Source organism: Cyanistes caeruleus, chromosome 2, assembly GCF_971803275.1.
Source record: "Cyanistes caeruleus chromosome 2, bCyaCae1.hap1.1, whole genome shotgun sequence".
Lineage (NCBI taxonomy): Eukaryota > Metazoa > Chordata > Aves > Passeriformes > Paridae > Cyanistes > Cyanistes caeruleus.
Genome location: NC_141702.1, coordinates 70,475,314 through 70,496,084, shown reverse-complemented (window position 1 = coordinate 70,496,084; position 20,771 = coordinate 70,475,314). Strand labels below are relative to the sequence as shown.

The following is a 20,771-nucleotide window of genomic DNA, read 5'->3' as shown; positions in this document are numbered from 1 at the left end:
TTGGAGGTGTTTCTTTTGTCAGCATAGAGATTACTTCTGTTGCTTGGTTCTAAGTTTTGCTGTTTACAGTCTCTTGATGCACTTTTCCACAGGTAAATCAGGATGGTGACACAGAGAAAAGAATTTGTGTCATAGATGAGATTGGTAAAATGGAACTGTTCAGCCAGGCTTTCATTCAAGCTGTTCGTCAAACGCTGGCTGGCTCGGGGACTGTGGTGCTTGGAACTATTCCAATACCTAAGGGAAAGCCACTGGATCTTGTTGAAGAAATAAGAAGTAGGAAAGATGTTAGAGTGTTCAATGTGAGTAATATTTAATATTCTTAAAGAGCCTTCTGTTCTAGGTTACTGGTTTATATTTGGCTCTGTTTAAAAACTGTTACTGCCAATTGATATCTGTGGGTAGCTTGCATTAAATAAGTTTTTTAGTTTCCATTTTATTCTTAATGGGCAGGTGTTCACCTTATTAAAAAAAAATCCCATTTGGCACTTACTGTAGCAGTCTCACACAGCTGGCTTTGCTTCTGAGGGGCTGCAGAAGTAATGCTATAGTTGTTTTAAAAGGTTTCTTTGCTGTAGTATTATTGCTGTATAGGTATTCATTATTCCTAAGAGTTAAATCTTTTAAGGTACAGTCAGATTTTTAAGCTTTTTTGATTTTTTTCCAGACTGGCTTGCAGAAATATTACCAGTAGTCATATTCAAGGAACAAATAAAAGGAAAAAAGGCAACAGTGGAGTTTGCAGGAATGATTTATAGAAGAAGGACAGTTATAAATGGAGTGTACTTTCTCTGGAGTCAGTGAACCAATTTTGGAATTCGTTATGTTACTTTTACACACATAATTTTCATATTATTAGGGCCTGAAAGTACATTCCTGATCAGTTACAGGGTGGTTCTCAAAAACTTAACCACAGCAAAACACAGGCTGTTCCTAGGAGTGCACGTGTGAGGTTTCTGTAACCATCAGTAACTGTCCTTGATGCTTCACAAAAACAAAGGCACCTCTCACTCCTTTGATTTATGTTGGTTCCTATTCAAAGCTGGCTTAAAAACCTGCAGTGCTGAAAGTTCCTCAGCTTTCCTTTAACTGAGGGTCCCATTATCATCTTCAATTTCTGATTTTAAATTAAATGCTGATTGAATTAAATGCTAAAACAACAGTAGGAGAAAAGATGAGAGATTATTCCTTTCCTTACATAAGCATTCAACTCCATTCCTTTCAGAGATAAACCTCCAGGTTTTTCCACTACCAAGCTGATGTGTGTTTGTAGTCAGGCTATTGAACAGAAATACATGTAGAGGTGAATTTTTTAGGAGTTGCTTTACAGGGGCAGGGCTGGGGAAGAGGGGATGGAGAAGCCTTGCTGGAATAACCAGTCCTTAACCAGTGCTTAAGGCTGCAGTCATGGCAGGACAGTGGTGTGTGCATTTGGCCCTCTCATGAGAGGAAATGGGACTAGAAGGCAGCATTTGGCTTTTCAAGGCAGTTTTTGAGGCTTCTGCTTCTCTTTTTATCAGGTCATATTCAGAGGGCATGGGCTACTCAGCCTTGGGTTTTCAACTGTATCAGTCTGCTGATAATTTTTTCTCTCAAGTACTGACTCCAGCCAGCAAAAGTCTTTCTGTAAATTTCAATGGAGCAGTGTGTTCTCTAGCTAAAAGATCTTTACTAAAACAATGACCCATCCTGTTCACACTGCTGAGATTAGGACATGCAGGTTTCTTTAATTAAATAGAGATCTCTAGTGAATCCATTAACCAGAAGCGGGGATGTGAAACGTGTGAAAGACTGCAGTAATTTCTGGGTGTCACAGACCTGCTAAGCTGAAGTCTTGTGCAGGACAGCATCTGTCTTTCTTGCTCCAGTGACACACTGCATGCTTTTTCCCAGCTGGTTAAAATGTGTGCATAAGCAGGGGTAGAACCTGCCCGTGGGGAATCAGAGGTGTTAGTAGCTGAAGTGGATTCTGGGTCACCAGCTGTGTTCAAGGGCTGTGGCATGGGGAAACCTGGAGTGCCCAAATAGCTCACAGCCAGTAATTTCTTAGTAACTTGGATGGTGCCTGGAAGTGTACAGAAATAGGTGGCTACCTTCCAAAAGCATTCTGCTTTGTCACTTAATGTGGAGTTAGGCTGCATTCAGATAGCTCGTCTCAGTTTTTTCATCCTGCTCAGAGTGTCACAAGGACAGTTCTGATGAGAGAACAGCTGTTTGGTGTTTCACAGACCCTCCTGTCTTGAAAGCATATTTTGTTGGCGTAAGTGGGCCCAGATGCCATAAAAGCAATTCACCATTTGGTCCCCAGTGTTTAATTTATTATGTTTAGGGCACTTAACGATAGGAGCTCTGATATTTAACACATTTGTTTCTGTTGTTGCCCAGTTCCATTTGCTGAGAACTAAACTTTCTAGTGAAACTACAGAGGCTCTTTTGGCACTGCCTGCATCTGCATAGGTTTTGCAGACATGGTGACATGAATAGGATCATGTTTTCCTTAGCAGGTGGCAGATACTAATTTTCTCCCATTTTCCCATCTATTAATTTTGTTTGCATGAAACCCGTTAGTGAAATACGGTTGCATATGCCTGTTAAGAAAGAAAATAGTTTTCTTAAGAAAGAAAATGGATAGGGAGAAGGAAAGGTTCCTTTTGAACAGATTGATTCATGAGTGGTTTCCCTGATGATATTTTTAACAGTTAGAGGAAGAAAGCTTTTGTCCTCTATAGTTGCCTGCTTGGAGTCTAGGTGGCAATTTCCTCCATTACATAAATGCTTAATATAAGCAGCATCTACAGTTATTTTCTACTCCTTTCTCAAAACACACCCATCTGTTTGTACATTCAGTACAGATACTGGGAGATTTGTTCTCTCTGGGAAAGCTGCCTGCACAGAACGTCTCCAGATCTTAAGAGGAGACTTATATCTATCAAACAGCCTTTGTAAAACAGTTGTGAAAATTTCCTAGCACTTGGTGCTTTCTCTCTGCTGCTCTCACTGGACTGCTGGCATATACATGTGGAAAAAGGATAGATAAAATGTAGAATTGTTTTTGTTGGCTGTGAGACAGTGGGAAAAGCTATTAAATGTGCAGAAGGTCCTCTGAAAGTCAGGATATCAGTACACTTGCTGTGAGATTTAGAGTTTGGCTCATCTGTGCTGTGTATTGTTTACCTTGGGGTCCCAATAGCCTTACTGAAGAGCATTCTTTGTTGTCTTGCTCTCTTTGTTTTTGTGGGGTTTTCTGTTTATCTTGTAGAGCTTGGACTGATTCTCAATAAAAACAGTGACATTTTCAGATAGATCTTCCTTTTCATTGCTCTCCCCCCGCTTTCTTTTTCAGCATCACTTTTTCATTAGTCCCATGTTGATCTGCTGTCTTGAATTCAGTGGTAGGTGAGAGCACTGTCACTAGGTTTTACAGTGTTGGTTTTCAGCTCTTGGATTTGATGTGTGTGACTGTAAATAGTGGTAAGCTCCTAGGGTCAAATTCCTCAGAACTGTCAGCTATTCAATAACAATAACAACAATAATAGTAGTAATACTTTGTCTTGTTCATTATTGACTGTAGCACTGGAAGGGATACAAACTCTTGTGCTCACATCCTAAATGCAGATATAGGGAGTGCAATGGAGCCTTGGTAGAGAGTTTTATGCTGTGCATGGTGTTGAGTCTCTTTCCTCATCAAACAGCTTTTCAACTACTTTGTATGAATGCCCTTAGTTATTTTTTCAGCTCATGTATCTTTGTCTGATTTCTTCCTGCCCTCTCTGCAGGGATCTGAACAGTGGGGAAAATTTCTTAGACTTTTAAAATGAAGCTTTTGCTGATGCTTCACAGTTGCTTGTTACTGCTTGACAACCCCAGTCACCTCCCCAGGTTTTGTTTGAGTGAGTAATGCATGGCACTGTGGGTCACAGGGCTCTGGATCAGGACCCAGTCCGTCAGGAAGGGATAATTTACACATACACAGAGCCCCCAGCTCTGTGTCTCTGGGAGCTGAGCTGACTAGTAAGCACCAGCACTTACTTGGCAGTTTACAGTCATCTGTATTCACATATGCTAGACTTTAAAGCCCAGCATTCCCATGGACTGGTCAGCCAAAGGCATATCTCAGTGTGCTACAGAACACCCCAGCTTTCTCAAATAGTTTTATTTCTTTTCCACAGTGTTTCTCTCTTGTAGCAATAAGGTTTCTCAGAGTACAGAGTTATACTGCTAAGACTGTTATATTTTTTTCTTTGCAGATGTTTTTGACTAGGTCTGTCATCTTAATAAATACAACCCTTTCGAGTAATGAAGGCATAAGAACTCCACTTTATAGTAGGAAAGTTAAATTTGGTAGTTGAAAAGGATTTCTAGTAATGACAAAAGTACATGCTGGTTCTTTGAGTGATTCTTGTTAGTTACTCAAGCCCTGAATAATGCTGCAAAATACCACGGGTAATTAAATCAAAAGATCACTAAATATTCAATTGCAGCTTTTGTGGGTTTAGCATACTGTGTTCTCAGTAGCAGAAGAAGGCAGGTGTTTGACACTCCACATTACTGTACTGAAAAAGAAATTCATTGGAATTTCTGCTTTGATTGTTTTTGAAGTAAACACTGGTATAGAAGCTATTAATGAAATTACATCAGTTTTAATTTCTCTTTCTCTAGGTTAGTAAGGAAAACAGAAACAGCATTTTGCAAGACATCTTGGCAGCTGTGGAGTCCTGCAGAAAATGAAGACCTTTCCTGTCCTGTAAACACTAAACCTTTCATTTCAACAAAACATTAGAACATTTTGTGGATGGTTTAGAGTCTGTCCTTCCTGCTTTAGCCCCCCGGAGGCTTTACTGGAGCCTTCAGGGTAAGCAGGGTAAAGCTGGTAATAAAATGGGATAGGAGGATTGTAATTAATTCAGTTCACTGAATTAAAAAAAATTGAACAGATGTGTTGCTAACATCCAGTTCTAATCTGGGTATTTGGAAGTTAGGTGGTCAACTTGGATCTGAGTTACTTCATGTGAAAACAATTAACTGTAAAATCTGTTTGAGATCTTAGTCTTTCTGAGTGTGTTTGGACTGTACTGCCTACAGGTCAATTCAATATCTGCAACATAGCCCTTATACAACAGAGCAGAACCTTGTCCAAAATGTCTATGAGTCCTGCCTGGTTTATGTAGGAATATTTAGCTGTTGGTGACCCAGCTTAGGTGTGTTCAAGTGTGCTTCAGCATGGGTGCAGACAAATCAGCAGCTAGAAGGAATAAGCAGATGTGCTCTCCTCCTACCCCTAAAGCACCCCTGTCTGCAGTTGCAGTGTGAGATGGGTTATCCAGAGTTTCATGGAAACTTCCTGTGGTCATGAGTGATATTTACAGATTTCAATTTTGGGAGGAAAAATAGCCAAATCTACCCTCTCTTACATGGTCCAGACACTAATTGATAAGAGGAGTGCATTTTGAATTAATTTTCAATTTTCTGGTGGCAATCCTGTCCCACCCCCCCTTACAAATAATAGATATAAAAATCTTGCAGTCCATGAAGTTCATCAAATCTTATGTTTTTTTTGTGATTGACTTAATACTGCATTTGTCTGTTTTAATTTTACAATCTGTTATGTTTATTGATACTTAATGTTTGTTTGGGTCTTCTTCCTTGTTCAATTCTGTACATGATTAATGGTGAAGTAAGAAGTGTTTGAGAGTTTTAGACTCCTGCTTCCCTGTGAGGAGTGCAAATGTGTTCAGCAAAAGTGCTGCCAGTTAATCAGTTTTGCATGTTGTGAAAACAGAATTCCCTCCCAGGTGCACACTGTAAAATCTGCGGTCATCTCTGGCTGAAGAAAGTTGCTAAAAATTCAGTTGTTTCTTAACTTTTTTTTCTGTTCAGTTCAATGACTGTTAAAATGAGCAAACTATATAAAAGCATCTTCAAGTATCATTTTATTGATTTATTTCTGTAAAACTGACACCCAGAGTTGTATAGGGCTGGCTGGGGACAGGTATTTTTACACACACCTGCAAGCACCTCCTGGGAGCATGAAGAAAATGTCCTTTTTCTCTCCTGTATGCGGAACAGGTGTCTGGTACAAGCACTGCACCTCCACAGGTGGTAGGAGGTGCATGCCCTGTTAAAGGATGCCATGGCCTCATTCCCTCACTGCCTTGTTAGGACTGCCTGTCTGCCCAAATCCATTTGGATGGTAGTACTGTCTTCATCATATTTGGGAAAAGGAAAACTCCTCTTAGAGTTTCCACTTGACAATGTACAGCTCCTGGCTGCTTTTTGCAAAATAAGTTTGTGTCCTAAAGACACACTAATCCCTTAACTGGGATTAGTTCCCTACTTTAGGCATTCTACTCAGACAAAATACCTTTTTAGATGTTGAGGACTTGGAACCAAAGTAAACTTTGTTAGGGCTGTATGCCATAGGTTTTTGAACAGAAACCTCTCTGCACCTAAGTGCTGAGTGCCCTCCTGTTTCAATGTTAAGTCTCTTAAGCTGTAAAATATGCTGCAAAAGAATAGCCTTCAATGATTAAAGAGCTACCCAAAATCTAGCACAGTTTTAGTGGGACTGCTGTCGAGTCTTAAATGAGGACTGACCTTTATAGCTAAATAAAAATTGGAGAGATTTGGCACTTCTCTAGTAGAGGCCAAGGAGGGTAGTTCTGTTAGGAGTCAGTCTTCTAAATTCTGGTTCAGCCAGTATTGCTGAGAGATCACTTGAAGTGGTGTTTATTCCTCATAAAATTAGATATTTTACCCTGCATGTAGTGCCATGATGCCTAATGTAGTCCCATCATTTAGTAGAATGTGGGGGAAAAAAATCCCAGAACAATTACAATAAGTTTGGGGAACTTTAGATCAGTGCTTATAATATTTTTAATCCATTGTCTCATGGTTCAAGGAAGACCTTTTGTACCATGGTTAGATAGCCACTAGAAAATGCAGGTGGATTTTTCCTTCTCTGGAACTGTGAGTGAAATATCAGCCCTTTTAAACTAATGCATATTTTTGCTACTGCCATCAGTGTTGTTTCCTGCTACCTGTCTCAAGACTGGTGAGTGTCATTAATTAGTGGTCCTTTTTTTAAGCCTGTTTTCTCTCTGAGCTATGGTGCTTTTCAAGAGAAATAAAGAGAGATTCTGTGATCTGTGTTCAGCAGGAGAATGTAGATGACCTTAACAGTCGTGTCTGGCCTTTAAATCTCAGATGGTCCTGAAGATACGATTTACCTGCATCCAATATACATTGAGTGAGTGAGAAAGTTGTATTTCCAACTGCATGTAAGTTTTTATGACAACCTGTGTTTACTTTAAAGGTAAAAATTTATTGTCTGGTCTTGCACTAGTGAAATACTTGCAAGGCCTTGAGAGCACTCTAACAGCAAATGGAGCGTTCACAATTCCCCTGGTGGGCCAGTTTTATTAATAGAATGCATTTGGTGGAAAGCACCTCCGATGTACCAGCTAGATTCCAGATGACAACATTAGTGCACCTGCAGGTTTTAATTGGTACAAAAAAGGGGAGAATGTGAGGTAGCAATTACTGTCTCAAATCCTGAGAATCAAGGACATTTTTGGCAACAAGTCTTGTAATTCCAGCATAAAATTGCACACAGCATGGAATAAACAGGGCCTGCATTATTTATTATGCATTAAGCAATTTTTGACTCTTAAAACTGAGTGAGAGAGGTGAATCTTTCATACTGGACCTGCTGCAAAGTTAATTACAAGTAATATGTCTGTGTTGCAGATTTAAGGATGTACAAGCACTGGTGAAACCTGGTAATTAAATACCAGCTCCTAATCCAGGGACTAATCTGAATATGGCAATAATTGGGTGTTTTAAAAAAATGCATTGGAGAGAAGATGATTATTACATGCTGGAGAATCTCACTGGTAATTCTAATCTTCTATAATGAGCTGCACAAAATTCAGCTAATCTTTAACTTAAATTTTCTAGTAAGAGAAAAGCCATCAGTTGGTGGGCTGGAGACAAATGCAGATGACTTTTCTTGCCTTATTCTAATAAACAGTTTTTATAAAAAGCTGTGAATGACATCACAGAGTCCTAAGAACTTAATAGTATCAGCACATCATTCATAGACATTGAGACTATCTGGTCATCATGTCACGGGAAAAAGATTAACATGGATAAGTCATTTTCATTGAGATTTGTCTTCAGTGAAGTGAGTGCCAAGGTTTTCTGCCTATGGGAATGAGGTGAGACTTTGCAAAAAGAACTTCAGGTTCTCACAGATAAGTTGCATGACACTACAAAATGGAGGGAACAGCCAGCACCTCTGGTTTTTATTTTTGGATGAACAGGAATGAACTTTGCAGACTATGTCCATCACTCGTTCCTACTTGTTTGCTGTGCTGGGCTGAAGGCCAGGCTGGGGCTTGCCAGTGTTCCTGGTGGATGGGAGCAGTTCAAGCAGTCTGTACTTGGCTTTAGTAAAAAGTTACTGAAACTCTTTTTGCCAGATCTCCAGGCCATGGTTCACCATTACAAGTGTAGCAACTGGCTTTTACTATAGGATATAAACAAGAGCCTATTTGGGAAAGGAAACTTTAGGAAAACAAAAAGTGAGGGGGGTAAGTATCCCATGCTCAGTGCAAAGGCTGAAGTACTGTGTTTGTGTTTACCATATTATCCTCTCTCCTGTATCCTGCTGTATTGTTCGAATTCCTCTCTGGTTGCTGAGACAGTGTGGATAAAATCACTCCTAGTGTTTCTTTTCAGCAGTGGTGATGTTATCTGAGGTTAAGCCAGGGGGAGGCAGAGAAGGCCTCTATCTCTTCATCCCTTCTGACTTTTCTATGAAAGAACTGCATGTACAAATGATCTTGTAGATTGAGAACTTGATTTCCTCAAAGGATGCATTCAGCTTGCTAACAAGATGGGAACATCACTATTTTCATGTTGTAAAGACAAAAACATTCTGGACTGGCTGAATAAGTAAGTGGCCTTCGCAGCTTAGCATAAGCTGAGAAATCAAGCATAGCACCTGATGCAAAAAACCCTGATGGAACTCTTGATAAAAGGTCCTTACATGGTGGTGGTGCCATCCTTCCTGCATCACAGCTGTAGCAAGAGATCAGACATGCAGGCAAACTGTTAAGCCTGAGCAACTTTAGGGCCAAGTTTTGACAGTGTTGGGTATTGTGAAACCCATCAACAGGATCACAGATGACATAATAGCAATGAAAATCACATTTGCTTTTAATTTAAAGGCCAAAACCTGCCCCAAAAGCGGCATACTTCCATCTTGCAACTGAGGCACCTGTGTGAGGTTAAGTATCAAGCTGTTTTTCAGGAATTAAAGGTATGACTCAAAGCCTTCATGTGCATGTAGGCACTGGTGCGGAGGGCTCATGTGCCTTTTGGTGTTCTGCAGAGCTTTTTGGAGCAACTTACTGTTCAAATTAGGCCTTGTGTAAAGATGAGTTTCCTATTTATTAGCTTGGTGTGCATTGGAGCCCTAAGTGCACCTTCACAAGCAGAGTTAACTGGGTGTATCTCTACCTTACGCAGAAATGGGGGAAGGCTAAGATGTGTTTAATTGATACAACCTCATGCCTAGTTGCAGGTTTCATTTCTAACCATTATGTCAGATTATTCTGTAGGATTGGCTCATATATAAAACTGCTGCATATAGCAGTAGTCTTATTGCTATAACATCAGACTATCTCCAAAATAACAGAGGAATGTAACATGGGAGAGTTTGTGGTCATTTTTATTATTTTTTTTTCTGCGTTACGCTTGTTTGTGGTCACTCTTGGGTTTTTTCAGCCCACTGTGCTACAATAGCAACTTCAAGGTAAAATAAAAACTGGGTAAGACTTGGCTACAAAAAAAGAACCAATTTTTGAATCTTGCCTTGATTCCTGTTTTGCCGTGCTTGCTTGCTGTGACTCCACAAAGGCGTTGGAACCTGCCGTTTCCAGCAGCCACCCTGTGCAACAGGAGTCTGGACTTCATGGCACAACTGCTGTCCCCGAGGAGTTATGCTCCAGGGGAAAGTCCTTGGACTAAGTCAGGAACTGTAAGGTGACTGCATTACTTTAGGATGCAGAACCAGAGGCCATGGAGATGGTGGAGTCTTGCAGAAGATGTGCTGGGGGAAGGTGCTGTCACTGGGGCCTCAATCTGTGCTAAGCAAATACACCTTGCTGCTGAAGGCATTTGTGCAGTCATTCCCCAGTCTGGTTTAGTATGCTTGAATTGGATACACAGAATAATTTAGGTTGTTTTGGACTACTAGAATTACTTATTTTCGATGGAAATTGATTCAAACTTAAAGATGTGAAAATTGGAGGCCTAATTGATTCTAGGTGAATATGGGAAAATTCTTGGTGCTTTCCCGAGCCACCTGTATGCCCTGCCTCCATGCAGGAAGACGAAGCAGTTATGGTTTACCCTGTGGACTGTCATGCAAAAGCCCCCAAAGCAGAAAAGGGGCTGGTGGCTGTTAGTTGGAGTCTTAACTGTAAAACCTCCATCCTTCATTTGAAGGATGCTTTGAAGTGCTTCATAATGAAGCACTTGAACAGTGAACATGTGAACCATGAACAGTGTGGTGGGACAAGAGTCATCATCTGCCAGAACTGGTCGGAAGGGAGCAGCTGAATTCAATTTCCTCTTCCACATCTCACCTGGATGCTAGAGGAGACATTAGGAGGGCCTGAACTGCGCTGATGATCATCTGTCTAGAGGGCTGTAGATGAACACTCTGCTTTTGTCTTTGTGAACATGAGCAGAATTTCTCCTTGGTTATGCTAAGCTTTATTGATAATCAAATCATAAAGATCTGAAGTGGACTAAAAAGGAATAGGTTTCTTAATTTTATAAGACAGAAAGCAAGTGAAAACAATTGCAAATAGAAGACCCACAAAACATACTTGGATCATTTTATTTTCACTCAGTCTTACTTAGTTCTACTATTCAGATCTGAAGTGTGGCACAGTAGGAAGCTCAGAATGCAACTGAGTATTGCCTAACAGTAATGAGACTTAGCTACAGCATCTTTTGTTAAATCTTGTTAATTGGGACAAGACAGCCTGGCTGCACATCATTGTGTTGAGATTTAGAAACAATCCATGGTAGTTACAGTAAAGAGGAACAGCAAGACACTGATAGCTGCAATTTTTTTAATTGAAAAAAAAACCACACGCGTGTTTGTTTAGACTCTACTATAGAGGAAGGATTTGCTGTAGCCTTTTGGGTTTCAAAGTAGTCATGCATTCCTGTAAATCAGCGTTTCTCAAACCTTGTGAAGGCATGGCCTCCCTTTTTGTATCATCTGTCTTTATTGGCAGCAGCTCAGTTTTCTCTGGGGGAGGGAAATCAGAGGGCTTTGTAATTACTGGCTAAAAGTGTTTATGGACACTGAGCTGTGTCCAGCAATTAAAGGTATTTAGCTGTTCCCTTCCTAACACAAACACTTCCAGACAGTAATTACAGCCTGCTTTGCACTTCTCTGTCCTTGAGGAGGATTCCCCATGGCCCTTTTTCGACTCCTAAGGGTACTCTTGCTTAGAATTTGAGAAGCACTGCTGTAAACCAAACAGGAGCACGAGATAATACCTAATTTATGCAAAGCTGCTTTGCAAATAAGGTGCACCATATGCTTTGAAGGCTTCCCATGCACTGGATACTTTCTTTTCTTACGCTTGGCTTTTGTTAATTGGTGTAGCGTGGCTCGTTCACACAGTATTTCAGTATGGCTGCATGCAGTATATCAGTCTGAGATGCTGTGTTGCTATTCAGATTAGCACCTGCATAGCACGTCAAAAAAAAGATTTGCTGTTGGAAAAAATAATCAGATTTAGCTCTAATGTTACAGACACTGTACTGTCCTTCTATGTATTCATTGCTTCTGTTCTTAGTTGCCTTTTGCTATATGTTATATACCAAATTTCAGTTAGTTTGCATGCAATCAGCTCTTTAGTTATGGCAGAAAGAGATGTCTTTTGTGTGCTTTTCACTGAGTTGTATTAACATTTCCTACTGTATTCGTTTGTGATTCTGACCATTCCAGGGGAAGGAACATTAAACAGGTTGTATTCATTGTTCTTAGGATTTACAAGAACCTGAGATGAAGTGGCACTGTGTGTTTTTTAGGATATCTTCCAACCCAAACCATGCCAAGGCCATTAGCTGAAGAACATCCGCCCTGTAATATTCTTGTGTAGAAATTAGAAAAATAAACATTTGAAGGTTGCTTATTACATTTGAAAGAACCTAAACCCATGTGCGGCTTCCTGACCTAACTCTGTCTGTATTTAATGCTAAGAAGCGCGTGGCCCTTGTGCTAGGAATGCTCCTCACTGCTCCTCAGACAGGCTCTGCTGGGAAGCGGTGTCTTCCAGGGCCATATCTTCTTGGCTGGCCCTTCTGCACTCCAGGTTCCGACTCATGAATAGTGCATGGGCTGGACCCGCCTCCCGCTGGGGTCTTGGTTCCGTAGCATCTGTTGCTTCACAGGTCTCAGCGGCTTGCTGGAAAGTAAGAAAGAAAAAGTCAACTAGTTTAGGAAACTTCGAAGTAACACTTCAGCTATTTTTTGAAGTGACAGGTGAAAAAAGTTTAAAAATTGACGTAGGGATGTCATTCTGTGAAACTCCATGGGATTCTTAAACATGCATTATTCACAAGGGAGTTCTGAAGAGGTACTTGTCACACTTTGTGTAACGCATAAATTTGGAAGGAAAAGCAGACCAGGAGCTGGAGGTTTAGTACCACAGATGTACATGTATAGAGAACTGTAAAAGAATTTGGATTGAAAAGGACTTCTGGAGGTCATCCAGTCCAAACTGCTGCTTCAAGCAGGGCTGACTTCTAAGTTGTTAAATCAGGTTGCTCTGGAGCTTGCTTTATACACCACATTTTAAATCCAACTTACAAAGAAACCTTTTCATCAAAACCGGAATGCAATTATCAGTCTGAAAACGTTAAGCGCAGTGCCGCCCCACTGTAAGGAGTCCATTAGGATAAAAGCATTCCAGAACTTTGCTGTGTGAGCGTTGCAATGAAAGGCTTGCTCTTTACCACTTTCAATCAAACGGGCACCTGGACTCCGAGCAGTCACTTTGGCCAGGGTTCACCTCATCTAAACGTCACCATGTGGTCTTGCTGTGTCATTTAGGCTACCAATGGTTGGCAGAGAGATACAGGTCTCCCAGGGGAGAATTTCCTCCTAATAGCTCCAAGGATGAAGTGGATGAAGGCCTCTTCATTGAAAACAGAAGCCTCAACAACAACAACCTACTGAGATCTCATGCCCAAATTTAGGTAGCTACCTAAAAGTTGGACAAGGTGAATTCTACCATTAGTACTCAGTATCACAGACTGGCTGAGTTCTTGTGAATTAGGCCATGAACTCCTGGGAGTTGGAATTGTGCCTTCTCATTGGATACATTCAGCTGTATGTGTAGTAATATTAATACTTCTTACAGTAACAAAGCAGCATTGGACCTAGATGAGTAACATTTGGTTGACTCCTGTTGAAGTTCATGGTGAAACTCTAGGGAACTGTACCATACATGGTATTTTTGGGTTGAGAGCAAAATATGCACAGGCCAAGGAGCTCTTCTAACTTGAGGTTTGGAGAACTCTTTGGAAACTAGGGAAGTTATACACAGTTCAGGACAGTAACAGAAAAGTGCTAGGGACTTCTATCCACAGTCTTTCACTGTCACCACATTGGTTTCCATTTTGATAGGCCAAATGCAAAATTTGTCTAATTATGTTGGTTAACTACAGTCACCTTTTATTTCTAGTCCATCTTTACATGTTTCACCTTTCTGGTGCTGAGGTCAATTTTCAAAATTCAGGACAGCAGTGGATGGCAACCAAAGTTAAATAAATATACTTAAGTAAACAATAAAATAGTAACTCTACAATGTGAATTGAATTTTTCAGGGAAGCTAGGAATAAAACTGTGACTATATTGGGAAGAAGGCTGAAAGTTTTTTGAGTGTAGTGTTTTGCTCTTAGAAAATGTTTAATCACAGGGCATGCTGGTTTCCTTTAGTACAGATTCCTTTGACTAACTTTCAGCAACAAGATTTCAGGTCTTAGATTGAATTTCATTCTGGTCAGAGAGAGGGACAGAATAAGTGCACTATTCAGGGGAAACTGTTCCTTTTCCTGCAAATAAAATAATTTTAAGTCCTGCATAGAACTTAAAGCAAGCAAAGAAGGAGCTATTTAGTCTGCTATGAAGGTACTCATCTCCTGGGCTGCAGAAAATGGAGACTTAAGTCCCTGTTTTGAAAGAAAAGGAAAAGCGACTTTGCCCCAGTTTGCAATTTCAGGTGTGTGCATAACAGCTCCCCCATCAGTTACTCACAAACACTCTCACAAACACACTAATACTAAACAACCTCATTGTGATGCAGCAAAATAAAAAAAACCAAAACAACAAAATCCCAACACTGTTCTGGAAAAAAATTTCTGACCACTGAGAAGGAAATCACCCAGTGGTGGTGAGGACAGTTAAGAAGTAGACAGGGCCTGACACTCTCAGTACTGCTGTTTTAGCTCCAGCCTTACCCGAGCTGCCTGGCTTGCTGCTCTGGCAGACGGCCCCATGGCGATGTTCATGCTGCTGGATGACTGCGTGTCACTCGTGTTGCCTCCGTCGGCAGCCGAGAGCCCAGAAATCACCAAAGCACTTGAAAAACTTCTCTTGCCGAACAACAGGCTGAGAGTTGAGCTGGTGGAGGAGGCCAGGCTGGACCTGAGCATCGCTGCAGCTCGGTCCTGCACAGTCAGCTGGCCAGCAACAGGAACAGCAGGGGACTGAGAAAACACAGATGTTGCCGAGTTGTGGAATGATAGCTGACTACTAGAAAGCCTTTGGGCAATTTCGTGGGCAGATGTAGATGTTTGGATGAAAGGCTGGCGGCTTTCTACAATTGGTCCAGAGTGACTTGAAGCAGGGGGCCTTTGGTTTAAAGCAGTGTGTGCCTGGACAGACTGACTCCTGGGTTTTCTCCTGCCTTCAAAAGAAAGATTAATATATTTAAGTAAGTGGCATTCTGATGAACTCCATGCTATGGACAGTGTCCCATGTCTACATATTACTGTTGGCATATTACCACTGGTTTTATTAGCATAAGAACTCCAAGAATAGCAAAAGTAATGAACTACTAAGCCTAGGTTTCTTTCTGTGTTTTCTACTACAGGTGTTCTGAGTTTTGGTCAAAATAGCTCTAGAGGTTGTGCACTGAGGCAAAAGACAGGGAAATGAGAAAAGACCCCAAGCAAAGCAGTCTAATCACAGGCTCAAAGCTGTTCTGCTACGAACAGTTTAATCAGCCCAGTGAATGACTGAGCATAGTGTTGCTGTAACTCTGCTTCTCTTTGACATCCACACTAAGGGAATGTTGAATATCCACCTTAAATTGCTTGGTATAGTTAAATGCAACAATAAAACCAAAAACCTATAAGTTAAAACAATGGCATATTTAAAAGAATTATTCCTGCATATTAGGAGAGAGAATTTGAAAATTCAGCCAAGTGGAAGAATACAGTGTTCTGAAGTGGATGAATACAGCCACAAAACAGTTTTTAAGACTATCAGTAAACTCTGAGTTCCAAGAGAGACATTTACAGTACATCACAGACTTGAAAATATGTGATTGCTTTTAGGTAGGATATGCTGTTGGAGGTCTGAATGAGACTCACATAAGGCTCTTGTCCCTTTCTGAGAAGCATCTCAATGCAGCCACTACTGGATACAGAAACTAGATTAGATAAGCTATTCTGACATGCCTAGACAAATCCTTCCTGTACAAACAGATCCCCATATTTAATATTTATATCAACACCTTCTGTCACTCAAGCAAAAATTTTCTGTATTTCTTATGCATGTGCATTTAAATAGCCATAGTATGAAAAATAAATCAGAAAATACTGGCCAGTGAACCCATCAGAGGCCTGCTTGTACCCAGGCATTCTGCCATGGGTTGGTGTGTGCTACAGGCCCCAGCAGAGCTCACTGTTTCTGTAGACAGGCTCTAACCCAGGCTTACACAGGAAATACCCAGTCACAAGAGTGCCTGCTTGGTTTTTTTGCTCTCCAGGAAACTCCAAACATTAACATTAAGCTGGCATTTTGGTTTCCTAGCTATAGCTGTAGGGTGGGGAGTTGATGCCAGGAAATCTGTTGAGACCCATCAACACAGAAACAAGTTTTTCTGGCAGGCATTTCCAGGCTGTTGGTATTTTTTTTTATTTTTTTGCTTTGGTTTTCCCCAATACCCGAGCTCCTCTAAATACTGAAATTTTGCTGGCATAAAGAAATATAAATCTCACACTATCTTCTAAAAACATGACTCTTGAATTCATTCAGGTTCCAGCAGTGCACAATTTCATGTCCAAGCCATTTACATTATATAGCTGAAACATGCTGTTTTACATCCCCAGACCTGTTTTTCAGAGGCTGGTATCATTATCCCCATTTTTCAAATGCTGAAGCAAAGAGAATTTAGGTAACTTGACACAGAGTCAGATGAGCAGAGCTGGGCTACAACCTAACTGGAATTCACTGAAACCTAGTTGGTTTGGCAAGCACTGGACACTTTCACACCTCATTTACAATGTATCTTTAGCTCTACTTTTATACTCCAAACAATAAAAAAATAATTTTCCTAAGTAATAGTAGCCCCAAGATCTCTGCTGGAGAATGATGGGACAGACACATGTGGCTCTTGGAAGCTCCCAGACAACGCTCTCAGGCACAGGATGTGATTCTTGGGGTGGTCCTTGCAGAGCCAGGAGTTGGACTTTGATGGTCCCTGTAGGTCCCCTCCAGCTCAGGATATGCTGTGACTCCATGGCCCCTGTGTACCGCTCTGCCAGTGTCCTCTGTGCTTCACGTGCTGTGCTGGGCGCCAGGCCTGGCTGCCGTATCCATGGCTGTGTGTACGTCTGGCCTCGGCAGGGATTCAGGTCCTTCAGACCCTGGGGTTCTGCTTAAGTGCTTTGGTTTCTACATCTGATGGCTATTTCAACAGGTTACCTTTCTTAAATAAAAAGAAAGGACTGGGATTAAGAACAGAGGGGCTGTGGTGTGTTAGTTTGCATTATGGCTAATGTGGCCAAACATCTGTGATTTAAATTAGGCAGCTGACCCCTGTCCAAAAGTATTCTATATTCATCCCAAATGCAGTGGTTGGAGCATTGGGCAGGAGACCACCCGCATCTACGCCTAAAAAAACTCCGTCCCTGAAAACACTTAGAAAAACAAAAGCTGTTCTGTAAACTGCAGCATGAAATAAGGACACTCTGGGGGAGAGCCCCACATGTTTCCAGTGCTCCTGATCTTGACTGCACTTTTATACGGGGCTTTCATTGCATTTTGCGGACTCACTGGTACCAGGCTGAAAAACGCAATATGAAATATGAAGAAGTTAAATGCACTTGATGCATAGATTATGAATCCAGAAGGCATTGCTATGATTATTATGATTATAGTCTGGTGTCCTATATAGCATGGGCCATAGAACTTACCAGAATTAATTCCTGTGTGGTTTTATTAATTGCTACTGTGATTTTTAAAAATGCATTCAGCATCTCCAGTCATGGGAAATCCACCTTAACTCTTAGTCTCTTGTTTCACTATTTAGTTACTTTCTCAATATTAAAAATGTGCTCTTGATTTCAAATCTGAAATTTTTTGATTTTGTTACATCCAAGTCTTCTCACACCAATGGCTTTTGGTCACCTTTCATTGCTCTGGTAAATACTTACAGACTATGATCAAGGCATCTCTTACAGTACCAATTGCTTGAAAGTGCTTTCTCTTTCAATACAGGATGTATTTCCCAGAGTTCTGATCCTTTTTTGGCTCTTCTTTGAAGTGCTTGCAAACTAAAAATGTCCTTCAGTTAGGGCATTAGGACTGTATGTGGCAGGACAACAATATTACAATTTTTAACAGGCATAGCATAAGTTCTTTTCCAGTGCTGTGGTATTGCCTTAATGTCCTGGTACTTCTTGAAGATTGAGCAGAACTTGTTTTTTTCAACCAGCTCTCTTAACACCCTTCTTGAATGAGTAACTTGGCTTTGCTCAATTAAACATATAGCTTTGATAGCTGCTCTTTCATGTTTTTCAGTAGCTGTTAGGATGTTTCATGATCAGATCATAGAAATAGATTATCTGTGTTTTTTCCCAATATAAACCAGACATTTCTCATTTCTACACATTGCATATTGGCAACTCTGCCTTTCTATAGTGATAGATCAAGACCACTGCTAGGATTTATTTTGATTTTAAACACTCTTTAAAAATAAACAGCCACAAGCCCACTTTTATCTTTTTGCCCCTAATGGCCAAAAAATTCTCCTTCATTCTTTGCAGTATCTCAGGAGTGAATACAGATTCCATTTGCTACTGTTTCCTTGCATTTGTGCATCTCTTCATTTTACCAAGAGACAGGTTGTTTTTCTTATCTAAGTGTGACTTTCTCTCTTGATTATGGTTTTCTGGGCACCCAATCAATATATTCTTTTAAACAACTCACAGTTAACTTACTTTATTGCATGGTATGCTCAGGATCATTATATCACAATTAAGTTCGCTACTCTGATTACTGTTGTGTCAAGTTATGAGTATGCACATGAGGATTCCTCTAACACTAGACACAATTAAAAGCTGCAGTTATTTTATTTTTACAATGTGATTTATATTCAGGGCAAGATTTATCCCAGTCCTGCCCATTATCTTTAATGATAGGTCAAAATGATCTAAGAGGAAACAAATAAGTGTCAAACCCCTCAAGTTCTCTGCTTTAATTTATACAATAATACCACAAACTTGTTGAAATGTAGAGTTAGTTTGCTTTACAAGTCCTGATTCCACAGTGATAGATCTCACAGTGACCCACTGGCAAACTTAGAATGTTGGTTTAGTTGGAAGGGACCCTAGGGCTTGTCTAGTTTCAGAGTCCCTGGTTTGGACACGGACACCTATTACTAGGTTAGGTTGCTCAAAGCCCCTTCCAACCCAGCCTTGAATACTTGCAGGAATAGGACATCTACAACTTCTCTGAGCAACATGTCCCAGTGCCTCACTGCCCTCACAGTACAGATTATTTCCTAATATCCAATTAGACCCCTAGACCCTCTTTCGGTTTGAAGCCATTCCCCTTTGTTCACTCCATGTTCTTGTAAAAAGTCACTCTCCATCCTGTGAACTCCCTTCACGTACTGGAAAGTTGCAATCAGCAAACCAAACTCCAGGTTGAACAAACCCAATTCTCTTTGCCTTTCCTCATATGTAATCTATATATGTATATATAAATCTATATATGTAATAGAGTATCCCTTCTCTGGACCTGCTCCAATGAGTTGATGTCCTTCCTGTGCTGGTATCCCAGAGCTGGATGCAGTGTTCCAGGTGGGGTCTCACCAGAGCAGAGCAGAAGGACAGAATCCCCTCCCTCCCCTGCTGCCCACACTGCTTTGGATGCAGCTCAGGACACGTTTGGTTTCTGGGCTGGGAGTGCCCATGGATGGGCCATGTCCAGACTCATCCACCTGCACCCCCAGGTCCTTCTCCTCAGGGCTGCTCTCCATCTGTTCATCCCCAGCCTGTGTTGATACTGGGGATTCCCTGACCCAGGTGCAGCACCTTGCACTTGTTAAACTGCATGAAATTCCCATAGGCCCACTTTATGAGCTTGTGCAGCGCCTTCTGGATGCCATTCCATCCTTCAGGTGTGTCAACTGCACCACTCAGCCCAGTGTAATCTGTGCGAAGGGTGCACTCAATCCCTTTGTCTGTCATTAATGAAGGTATTAAATAACAGTGATCCCAGTATGGATCCTCAAGGGACACCATCAGGACTCTGAGCCACTGACTGCTACCCTCTGGATGTGACTGTCCAAACAGTTGCTTATCCTTATCCTTATTACTTATCATACATTTCCAACGTAAAGGCCACTAGTTCTACCTTGTGAATATGTCTGAAGCACTTTAGAATCCATAATTTGAGAAGGGCTCAGCTGTTAGTTGACAGAATGATTGGCAATGTTTAATTTTCTCTTGCTAACTGCTATATAGACATAAGAAGCTATTTTCCATTTGTTTCTTCTCCACATGCGCTGATGAGCAGCCAAACCAATTCCTCAAATAAATTGTTGTCATGGTCCTTCCAAGATAATTAAGATTTTTGCATGCTTTCATTCTGCTGTTCCCATTCAACAATAAGCAGAGGTTCACTGTGGTCCAGGCTCCCTACATCACGTGTGTACACTCTCTCCCATCTGCATTTCTCATTCTGGCATTCTTAGTGGCACCTGCTAGGCCAAAAATTACCCATCATGGACTTTGACAGTGGAACCTTTGGTGAATCCCTTTTGTGTTACACCCTCCCAGTAAACACCTGAAACAATATAAGAAAGCCTTCCCCTACATGTTCTTGGTCATCAGGAGAGACAAACTGCACTCTCTTTCTAAAATTAGTTTGGGGAACCCCCAAAAGCATCTTCCCATGTGATCTCCCAGGAGAAGACTCCAGAGAAAGGCAAGTAAATCATGTAAATACCTGCCCGCTGGTGGACCTCTTGAGATGAAGTTTGCAGCTGAGGGGTTCCATCCCTGGTAGGCTGTGAGCTACTGCTCTGGCTTGAATTCCCTGTGGAATTGTTGCTGGATGATGACCCCCCTCCACTGTCCACCTCTTCAACATTGCCTCTCTCGTGGTGAGCTGCTGCGTGGCAGTCCTTTCGCATTCTGTTTGCAGGAACACATAGGGTCAG

At 41.1% G+C, this 20,771-nt stretch overlaps 2 protein-coding genes across 5 annotated transcripts in view; one reads left to right on the top strand and one right to left on the bottom strand.

The window, feature by feature from the left end:
• The window catches only part of NTPCR (nucleoside-triphosphatase, cancer-related), a 46,574-nt gene that overhangs the window by 6,458 nt on the left and 19,345 nt on the right, over nucleotides 1-20,771 (top strand). Inside the window, exons 4-5 of one of the 2 annotated variants that reach the window (XM_023923857.2) lie at nucleotides 93-302; nucleotides 4,660-5,928. In XM_023923857.2, coding sequence (XP_023779625.2) covers nucleotides 93-302; nucleotides 4,660-4,728 — 279 coding nt within the window. In that variant the 3' untranslated portion in view covers nucleotides 4,729-5,928. Of the gene's footprint in view, nucleotides 1-92; nucleotides 303-4,659; nucleotides 5,929-20,771 lie in introns of those variants that run through there. The other variant, XM_086877812.1, reaches the window with a different exon arrangement.
• Nucleotides 10,767-20,771, bottom strand: part of PCNX2 (pecanex 2) — a 149,318-nt gene continuing 139,313 nt past the window's right edge. For all 3 annotated transcript variants that reach the window (XM_086877801.1, XM_086877802.1, XM_086877803.1), the window contains 3 exons: nucleotides 20,558-20,745; nucleotides 14,554-15,002; nucleotides 10,767-12,497 (listed from right to left, as the gene is read on the bottom strand). In XM_086877801.1, the coding sequence (XP_086733927.1) occupies nucleotides 12,324-12,497; nucleotides 14,554-15,002; nucleotides 20,558-20,745 (811 nt within the window). In that variant the 3' untranslated portion in view covers nucleotides 10,767-12,323. The remainder of the gene's footprint in view (nucleotides 12,498-14,553; nucleotides 15,003-20,557; nucleotides 20,746-20,771) is intronic.